Source organism: Camellia sinensis, chromosome 4, assembly GCF_055761805.1.
Source record: "Camellia sinensis isolate YWXY chromosome 4, ASM5576180v1, whole genome shotgun sequence".
NCBI lineage: Eukaryota > Viridiplantae > Streptophyta > Magnoliopsida > Ericales > Theaceae > Camellia > Camellia sinensis.
Genome location: NC_138964.1, coordinates 193306608 through 193316935, shown reverse-complemented (window position 1 = coordinate 193316935; position 10328 = coordinate 193306608). Strand labels below are relative to the sequence as shown.

At 35.4% G+C, this 10328-nt stretch overlaps 1 protein-coding gene across 2 annotated transcripts; it reads right to left on the bottom strand.

Annotated features, from left to right (window-relative positions):
• Positions 1–430: 430 nt before the first annotated feature.
• On the bottom strand, positions 431–9156 carry LOC114280050 (mitogen-activated protein kinase kinase kinase 5). 2 transcript variants are annotated; one of them, XR_003635452.2, is made up of 12 exons: positions 8347–9153; positions 7206–7826; positions 7026–7113; positions 6042–6104; positions 5765–5928; positions 5506–5581; positions 3385–3444; positions 3173–3298; positions 1497–1706; positions 1323–1420; positions 1008–1203; positions 431–713 (listed from the first exon to the last, which is right to left on the bottom strand). XR_003635452.2 is itself a non-coding variant. In XM_028222366.2 (11 exons), the coding sequence occupies exons 1-11, from the start codon at positions 8823–8825 to the stop codon at positions 1137–1139; spliced, it is 2052 nt and encodes a 683-aa protein (XP_028078167.2). In that variant the 5' UTR covers positions 8826–9156; the 3' UTR covers positions 431–1136. The 2 variants fall into 2 exon arrangements, 1 of the variants encoding a protein (XP_028078167.2); XM_028222366.2 differs by having other exon boundaries at positions 431–1203; positions 8347–9156.
• Positions 9157–10328: the final 1172 nt, after the last annotated feature.

Here is a 10328-nt window from a genome sequence, read left to right as displayed (position 1 = left end):
GAAAAAACCATACAACAGAGTAACACTACATATAGATAGATGCAACACTTGACCAAAGAATAATCAATCCAAGAAAAGGCAAATAAAAAAAGAAATTAAAAAAAAAAACAAACATAAGACGATGAGGAATAACAAACAACAAACTAGAGGAGGCCACAAACTTCAAAACCGAGCAATTTCCAACACTTGCAGATAGCCTGAAAACGTTCAGAAGAATCACAACTATTTGCAAGAATCAAAGCTAGAAAAGTCATCAACCCATCTTGCTCTATGAGACATTGACATAAATATGGCTTGGTAATTTCAACCTGCATTAGCTAGTTCATTCATGAAGAAAACAGCTAAGTAAAACTAATACCAAACAGACACAATGTAAGTCCTAGTAAAGCAAAGATGAATAGTAGGCACAGATCACTTGATAACTTGAACATTCTGAAATATACTATCTACACATTCATTTCAACTCCAATTGTACACCAATGTGAGCATTACACTGGGATTATATATGTTCAAAGAACAACTTTACTTGATGAAGCTCTATGTGGAAAATAGCATACAAAATCTGCTTCTAAATCCCAAGTCCCAGGAAATCTTCCAGGACAAAGAAAGAAGCCTCGTACCTTTCATTACGAGTCAACAAGCAAGACGAGGCAAAGAACCTACCGGTGCAACTCCCTATGTCTGCAACTCACTAATACCGCATCCACAATGTTCTATGACACAATTATTGAATTGAGCCGCATTATCAGCAAACCACATCAAAAGAAAAGGGTTAATTATATCAAGACCCCGTCAATTACTAACGTATATCATATTCCTTCATCTATGAACCCATACATATAGACCCTCTCAATTATAAAAAAAAAGCGTACAAATCCCCCTTTCTGGAGGGGTGAAAGTGGTACATTTTTTTTTAATATATTTTAAGGGTCAAAATGTACGGGTTTATAGATGAGGGGGGTAAGGTGATATTCACCAATAGTTGAGGGAGTCTTGGTGTAACTAACCCAAAGAACAAGCAGTAGTCCCCTTCTGCAAGCCATTGCAAGCATTAATTCTTTTAGGCACCATCTTTAATAGAGCTGGGGATGTTTGCATAGGGGGGTAGAATGGGGAGAATGATGTGGGACCACTGTCTAAGTCGAAAGTTTCATGAGAAGATGATTGGCTGTTCTCACCGGAGAAAAAGAATCGTGGATGAAGCTATATCCGGAAGTCATGCAAGAGAGTAAAGAAATGTCAATTGAGAATGCAATTAAGTAGGCGGTCCGGTAATGTAATATAGGAAATGGAGAAGTGGTAACACAGAAAGCAACTCTTACTTGTTTGCTAGTTTTGCTCTAGCGGTTAGTGCATTTGGAGACACTTGCAACGGCTCAAGTTTATAATTAGGGCGCTCTCTTGGAGATCGTACTTTAGCCTGTCAAATTACAAATGTTATAGTATAAATCATTGAGAATTAAGTGAAAATAGGAAGTATTGTAGTCATGATTTACCATCAATTTCATTCCATTGAGTGCTTGAGTGCAAGCTGGAACATCAAGTGGCTGTGAGTTTTTCAAGAATGGATGTTCTAATAACATGCTAGCTGATGGCCTCTCTGCTGGATTTCTACGAAAACAACGACGTAAGAAATCCTTGCCTTCAGATGACAATGTTTCAGGTATGGGTGGGATATCTCTTAAAACTTTGAACATGGCTGCAGCCTGCATTACAATAAGGGCATTGTGAGAAGCTTAATTAATAGAGAGGAAATAAACGAATACGGTAATAAATTTGACTCCATCAGAAGCAGAAACAAATTGGAGTTGCAGGCAGAAGTTAGAAGTTCATATCAGACCATGATCTACTCAATCCTATAACAAAAATTCAGATAATGCAGAAAATGAAAAATGCAATAACACAAAACAAAACCTCCCATAATGCAGCAAATGGAGATGAATTGATATAATGTAAGAGGCATTGGATGGTGCAGATAATGTAATAATCTTAATAGCTAATATTGATCTTCTCTCAATGCCAGAGAGACATTTCTTTTCCTCTTCTGTCACCATAGGAACAAAAATAAACTAATTTTATTGGACTCCTGTTGGAACTCCATTCTTGAAATCATGTTTAACATCTCTTAATCATTTCCCATTAGTCAATCTCTTTATAGTTATATGGCATAGATGAATGATTTCTACATGCTAAATTTCCATCCTAAGAAACATGACGATACATTGTCAAAATGTTAAGTACTCAACCCACGAAACCTTTCCCTTTTGTTTTTGGTCTCTATGGATCTTTCTTGTTCAAATTTTCATCTATCCCTTCCTTCCTACTTTCAGGTTTTGTAATGTGATTGTGCACTCCTCTTCCCTATTTTGAGATTGTTTCATGTGATCCAACACTCTGCAATGCTCACACAGCCTGGTAAGTGTTGATAGTCATATGATCGGAGTAAGACTCTCTCTCTCTCTCTCTCTCTCTCTCTCTCTCTCTCTGTGGCTGTAAAATACCATGGAATGTCAGCAAAAAATCCAGTAAAACTGTAAAAAGTTTAATATATTGAGAAATATACAGCCAGTATATGCGTGCCAATGACAAAAAGTAGATAAAGAAAGGAAGTGTAATGCAGGGTAATAATCAAGACAAGGTAGTTTGATATCTATAGAGAAGAAAGGGAAGGAAAAGATAAGATAGGATCATAAAAATTGAAGGTAGATGAATAATCGTGAAAAATGTGAAGAATGGTGTTGAATATTGGCATTCTAGAGAGAATATACAAGTCAAATACAATATAGTATCTTTTATGCAACTCCACCAAGCCATAGAAAGACATATCCAAGAAGATAATAAATCCATATCATGCTTCACATATAACACCAGTAGAGAAAGGAAGTATTTTAAAACAATAATGCACAATTTAGGTAAGAATTTGGATTTCTGTCCAATAACTGAAGGACAGAGCCATTCGGAATAAGTGACAGTCCATTTGGCATAAGTGACAGTAGGAAATGTACAACTGGGATCTAAGATGCAACATACAAGAGAAACAAGTAAAGATAACGAGAAGCCAACCAGAATAATTTGACATAAATGACATATTTGAAAACTCCATTTACTTTTAGTGCCCCAGCAAAATAGAGGTCATGACAAATAAGCCTATTAAGCAATGTTAAAAGCTTACCCCTTCATACTCACTCCAAGGAGGTTTCCCATTCAGCATTTCAATAATAGTACAACCCAAACTCCAAATATCAACAGCTAGAGCAAGATCAGAACTAGTATCTTTCTGCATTACAGATTGTAAGAGCTGCAGGAAAGACAACGATGTTAGGCTTGGGAATGAAGGACGTAGGGTGTAACCTTAAAAATTTTGATGTTAGAGCAGGAAGGTACCTCAGGAGCCATCCAGTAAGGACTACCCTTTAAGGAAAGACTAGATGCTGGACCAGCAAGCTGCATAACAAACCAAATTTTAACTCCAATCACAGAAAACATTAAAAATGCACAATAGGTGAATCTGAATGACCACAACTACAGCAACAATGATAACCATAACAATGAATTGCCACCAAGAAAAAACATCCCATGAGGAGTCATAATTAGCTTCTAGTCAGTTTGTTTGTACAAGTTGCTAATAAGGTTTTTAAACACTTTCAAAAAATTGAGGCTCACTCAACCAATAAACTGTTAATAAGTGGTCATGGTTCACTACACTGTCGAATGTCAGTGCAGGGTAAAGGCATTTGTCAACACGTGGATTCATGGGTTCAAAAGTTCAATTCTTCTTTCCACAAAGAGAAGAATAATAATAAGAGAGAGGCAGACAAAAAGAGAAACCACTATACCAATGTTTGCACAGTCCTCTTACAGGAATGTTCTGCACATACCCTCTATTACCCCTTTTTTTTTTCTATAAAAAAAATAAAATTAATTGAAGATATCAAAACCACTACCCACCGAGCAGGCTTTTCAATGGTGAATCATCGTTTAATAGAGTGTTTTTAATTGATACATCTGAAGGTAATTACAAATATGTACAACTACCAAAGTGGGAGAGAAAGACATTCAACAAATATGAGTGGGGAATGGACCCACACACAAGTGGGGAAACCCCTGGCCTTGCAGTGAGGTGCTGGGGTTTTTGGCCAACAGGCTAACCCCGGTTGGTTATCTGTTAGAGACTTGTACTTGCAGAAAATCCAAGTGTTATTTATGTGTAAACATAAAATTCCAGATCTCAAGCAAAATTTTTGCAAATGTTGTTGACACAGTTATCTTTTTTGTTTTTTTGTTTGTTTTGTAAGTACACATTTATCATCAATCATCATGCAAACATTCTAGTACCTAATAAAATTTAGAACTGAATGAGTAAAAGATAGGCCATGACCCATAAGAAAGAAATACAAAGTATTGAACGTAACAAGCCCTTAATGACCTAATAGTCACGGGTTTGAGTCACGGAAACAGCTTCTCTGTTTGCGGGGGTAAGGCTGCGTACATCAACCCTTCCCCAGACCCCGCTTAAGCGGAAGTTTCGTGCACTGGGTACACCGTTCAAAATTAATTCACATAAGGTTGAATACTAACTAACGATCATAATCCAAGGCAATTTGCAAACAGCAATTGGAATTCATGCACTCCATGTGTCAATATGAAGCTTCGAATTGAATAGTCCCAATGTTAACAAACATTGTAGCCACATTACTTGATGTGTTTAGTTGTTTGTGTCCGTGCGTGCAGTGTTTTTTAAGGCAAAAGGCAAACCGAGGCGACATGGCCTCCTAAGGCCTAAGCACGAGGAGACGAGACGAGACGAGGTGAGGGCTTCATTCAAGAACACTAAGGATATTTCTTAAATACTCTGGACAAAAATTTCAATATTTCCAAGTGCCAAGATGAATACACCATTCCAAATACAAAATATTTATTAAAAACATAAAGGTGTGTTTGGTTTGCTTTTGAGAGAGATTTCAAAAAAAAAAATTGGGGAGAGAGTTTAGAAATTTTTTTGGTTTGTTTGGTTGTATATTTTGAAAGGAGTTTTGGAGTTTTGGAGTTTGAGATGATTTGATATTTTGTTGTAATTGAATAGATGCATATGAGAGAAAAAGTGATTGTCAACACCAAGTCGAAAACAGAGAAAACTGCCCTTTTAATTATGCTGTTTTAACTAATGCAACCAATTAACCCTACACAATTCTTCCATTCCAAAATAGGGAACTGTTGAGACACTTCAGTAATGATCTCCCACTTAAATTTGTGTCCAACAATGTATATCAAGAAATGTATTAAATATCAAGCAACATGGAGAAAATTACAGGCATGACCCATTGACCCAGTACAAAATGTCCAGGAGGAAAGGACTAAGCACGTGAGGCAGCATTCGAGAAGACACAAAAGCTTAGTGTATTTATATGCATGCTTGGATATACTTTTCTACACATAGGAATTGCTACTTGTTCAATTAAACCATATATGTGTGTGTACTAGATATTGGAAAGTTTCATAACTTACATGTTTAGCCATCCCAAAGTCAGCAAGTTTGACGACCCCACATGCATCAACAAGTAAATTAGCCCCTTTGATGTCCCTATAAATGAAACCACTGTCAAACTTGGCATGCCAGACATGTTACTCTAAATAATATCAAAAAACATGATATACTTTATCTCAAGACAGATGCAACACAGAATGCATAGCCATTTTCACCAAACAGAATTTGTCCAACCAACTTTAAAATTGATTCATCAAATAACCACACATAAATCATTACCTGTGAATTGTCTTTGTGCTATGCAAGTAAGCTAAACCAGAGAGAATATGGCGAGTAAAATTGCGCACAACAGATTCTGTAATTGCTCCACAATGTTCACGGATATATGTATTAATTGAACCAGGATGAACATATTCCAGATATATGTAAAACCGGTCTCCAATCTGCATGAGCATGATTTTGAATTCTCATTAAGTAACCAAAACCATCTATGCAGACAAATGCTGAGCATAAACAAGGGCACCAAAATGTGCAACATTACAGGAAAATTACTCACTATTTCACTACCATAATACTCCACGATGTTTGGATGCTTTAGCTGGCTGAGAACTTTAATTTCCTGTAAAGTTGGGAAAGCATGTTAGAGCAAACAGCAATTAACAAATACATACAAAAAAATTGATTCTAATTCTCTGAATAAGACTAACTATTATGGTTGAATCAGAAGAGAATCACACAACTCATTTAAGATGTTTTATCTGCATGTATTCTTAAAAGAGATAATGAAAAACCAATGGGAAGCGGACATGATCTCCACGAAAGCAAACCGCATATAACTTATAATTTACAGCCAAATTTAACCAACTAAATGATTAATTTGCATCCAATAAATACAAAATATTAAACCATCAGATTGAGAAGAAATGGAATGATTAAGATTGGTGGATTTACCAACAATAAATCCTTTCTTTTTCATCACTCGTTGCAGAACAGACACTGCAGCACATTTCAGGTGGCAGTTACAAGAATGGGTCTGCATTGCATGCAGTCATCAAGCAATTCTAACACGCCTAATTCTACTATAAGAGTAGATGCACTTCCTCCATTCTACTCTCAAAACACTTGATAACACTTACTTAGCTTAAAGCACATATGTCATTTATTTGAAGGCACTGTTTCCCCTTCTATTCTTGATGTAATGAAGTCATAACAAAAACAAAGGACTTCTCTACATACTGATATGATCTATTCTATTACTTTTCTTTGATAAGTCATGATCTTTTCTATTACTTGATGGGATGAAAAACTACTGAAACATTTAATTCATCACTCCATTAATTATAATTGCAGTAGTAACATTTCTCATTTTTGTTGTCCAAAAAGCTTGTCATGTAATGGTATTAAATATACACACCGTGATATATGAGATCATTGTGAAATATCTATCAAAATACAGGGAAAAAAAAATGTTCAACATGATAGAGTATAAATCATAAATATACTAAAAGTAAGAAAATATAATAAATAATGGGAAACCAACCTGCTCTAATTGTTTTATACTCTCTGCAGATTTTGGATCATCAAAAAATAATTCAACTTCTTTCATCGCACATAGAGCTCCAGTTTCTCTATTGAGAAAAAAGAATATCATTAGTATTTAGTGCTGCAGAAACAACCTGCATAAAAATTAAAAAATAAAAAATAAGGGAACTTTTACTACCTGTTAGAGGCAACATAGACACTTCCAAATGTACCACGCCCAATAAGCTTTCCCTTTTGCCATTGAGATTTTATTGGCATTACCTCTGGTTTAGCTGTAGCTTGAGGAATCGGAGACGGCTTCGAAGGTGAAGTGGCTCCGGGAGGAAGAGGAAGGGGATGAACAACGGCCTGAGCATTACTATCACGCCGTACTGAATGGGTATCGACAGATAATTTCTTATGCAATGGTGATGGGGGTCCACTAGGAATTCTGGAGCTCTGGCGAGGACTTAATCTTGGACTATGGAGAGGCGAACTATCGACGCTAAATGCAGTTTTCTCAGGGGACAATATCTGATGAGAAAACTCAAGACCTAGATTCAAATCTAAAGGGGGCATCTCTGGTGCAGACCACATTTGAAATACTTGAGGAGACATACAATGAGATGTAATATTATCCCCAGCACATCTGTGAGGGCTCCGTGTAGGACTTGAGTAAGGACTAGTCGGAGCACTAATGGGTATGTTGAAACCGTAGTTGAATTGAAATCTTTCCATACAATTCAATTCTTGAGGAGACTTCCCAGACCGAGTGTCGGCGTGGTCCTTATTTTTCCGCGAGTCATGGAAAGGAAATGTACTGAAAACATAGATAATATCATAAACCAATTGAATCAGAATCTATAACATTCTCTACAAAATGAATCCCAATGGTGCAACAACTCAAGACGAAGTCTTTCAAATAGCAAATGAATAATAAAAAAATAAACTACAATCACCAGAACGAAGAATTTAAATAAAGATCACCCAGAATGATTTTTTTTTTTCCCCCAAACAATACAAGAGCCGTAGGCACATTGGAAATCTTTTATCCCAAACAAAACTAAAACGTAAATTTGTGCATCATGAAGAGAGAGGTTCACTGGATTCTTCTTACCACAACACACACACACACACACAGAGAAGAAAAGCTCAAAAATTGTTCAAGATATAATTTTGACCTAAAATGTCAACTCCAACCAGCAAATTGAAAAAGTTATGAATTGCATAAACATTTGTAAATGAATATCAATAAATTTATAGTTCCATAAATGCAGATTTCAATGAGTACATACATACGATAATTATTGAATTCTGAATCAATTTCGATTTTTTTTTACCTGCCAGATCCAGAGGTGGGCGAGACTCCATATTCATTTGTATCAACGGTCAAACCGTCTCTTTCTCTTTCTGTGTCCTCTCCGCCGCTGCTCAGCCGCTCTTTGGGCGATGGAAGAGGAACATTGACGGGGCTGGAGCTGAGGTTACGAGGCGAGGCGTCATGGCGGAGCAACACGGCCAATTCAGGAAGAGGCAAAGGCTGAGGAACAACAGAGGAGGAGGAGGAGGAGGACTGATTCTGAACGCTGGGAGAGCGCCATAGGAGGTCAGGGTGGTCCTTGGTAGGGTAGCGAAGCCTACTGGAGCGCGTGAGGCGGGGCTGATTGGAGCGGAAGACTCGGCTGCGAAAGGAGAATATCTTGTTTTTCAAAGCACTATCATCGGAATGACGCTTCGTGGATGAAGGTGAAGTTGAAGATGAAGATGAAGGTGAATGTGAAGCTGAGGAAGAAGAGAAGGGAGTTTGCCACCAATGCATTGGTAATTGGGCTACAACACATGGCCCGCCGGTTCTTTTATTTCATACGGCGGCGTATGGCGGAGTTCCGGTGGAAACCACCGTCAAAAACCCTAGCAGTGTACCAGGGATAGAAATTGAAAATCTCTCTCTCTCTCTCTCTCCCCCCGCTCTTTCTCTCTCTCTCTCTCTCTGTAACGCGGTTTACTTTACGATAAGATCGTATAATAATAACGAAGACGAAGGCTCTTTCTCTCTCTCTGTATCTCGTTCAAGGAAGTCAAGGCTGCTGCCCCATTCCAAATGTTTAATTATTGTACTTTTTTATTATCTATTTATTTATTTTTATAATATAATGTTCAATTCTAATTTACCTTTTATACTTTTTATCCATTTTTGGTGTGGTGGTGGTGGTTGTTGCAGCTGTAATGGAAAAGGCAATTAAATGTCTACCTGCATTGCCAACTCATTCAATTGTTTTTTTTTTTTGGTTGTTTTTTTTTTTTTTTTGGTGCTAATTTTTACTTCTTTACTTTTTTAAAGAGTTTATTAAAATAGAAATATGAAAATTTCTTCTATGCTCTTTAATCTTATATATTAATTAACTTTACAAGCATATCTAAGATTACGTTGGGTAAAATTTTTTAAATATGATTTGAGAATAAAAGTGTATTTTGAATTTATAAATTTTAGAATTATGATTTGAGTGTGAAAAATTTGTTTGGTGAATGTGTTTTGAAAAGAGTTCTGAATTGAGTAGATAATTTTGTGATGTGACATATGATATTTGATATAAAAATTTACAACTCATAACCAAACATACAACTCAAAATTATATTCAAAACTCATACAAAATTTAAAAAAATTCTAAATTTTTTTATTTAAAATATAAAAAATAATAGATGCCAATTAACAATAATAATAATAATAATAATAATAATAATAATAGTAGCACTGTTCCAGTCAACCAGCCGAACGTTTGGGAGGATGACGATTATCCCAAATTTTCTTGCATTGGAAAGAATTTTCAAAAATGGGTGTAGAATTAACTTTTAAAAACTGTAAACAAACAAGATAGTCAAAAGTGAGAGTATAAATATATTTGTAGAGCTCTTCTAAACAGAACCTAAAATTTACCCTTTAGATTTTTATTTTATTTTATTTTTTGATTGTTGTCCAAATGAAAATTCTAGTTTCAATTGAGTTAAAGACTAAGAAAAACTTTTTTAGTTAGTTTTTTTAAGTTGAATTTTTTTTTTTATTTGGGACTAATTTATTTTGGCAATAGGTTAAAAGTCAATTTTTTGATTATATTTTGTCATCACTTTTTTACTTTTTTTGTATTTTTTTTTTAAAAGTAAAAAAAAAATCAATTTTTAATTTACTTTCCAAAATAAAAAGTTCATTTAGATTGATTTTTATGAGAAAAAAAATGAAATGATTATAATTTGAAAGTGACATTTAATCTTGTTAATTTTTTAATTTATTTTATCTTTTAATAACTAATGAAAAATGTTTGAGACC

Excerpts from the sequence above, each read along its gene's own strand:
- LOC114280050 (XM_028222366.2), bottom strand. The coding sequence starts at position 8,825 with ATGCATTGGTGGCAAACTCCCTTCTCTTCTTCCTCAGCTTCACATTCA. Across the intron at positions 7,827-8,346 it reads CCCACCTCTGGATCTGGCAG|TACATTTCCTTTCCATGACT; the intron begins GTAAAAAAAAAT and ends CTATGTTTTCAG. Across the intron at positions 3,445-5,505 it reads ACTTTGGGATGGCTAAACAT|CTTGCTGGTCCAGCATCTAG; the intron begins GTAAGTTATGAA and ends TTTGTTATGCAG.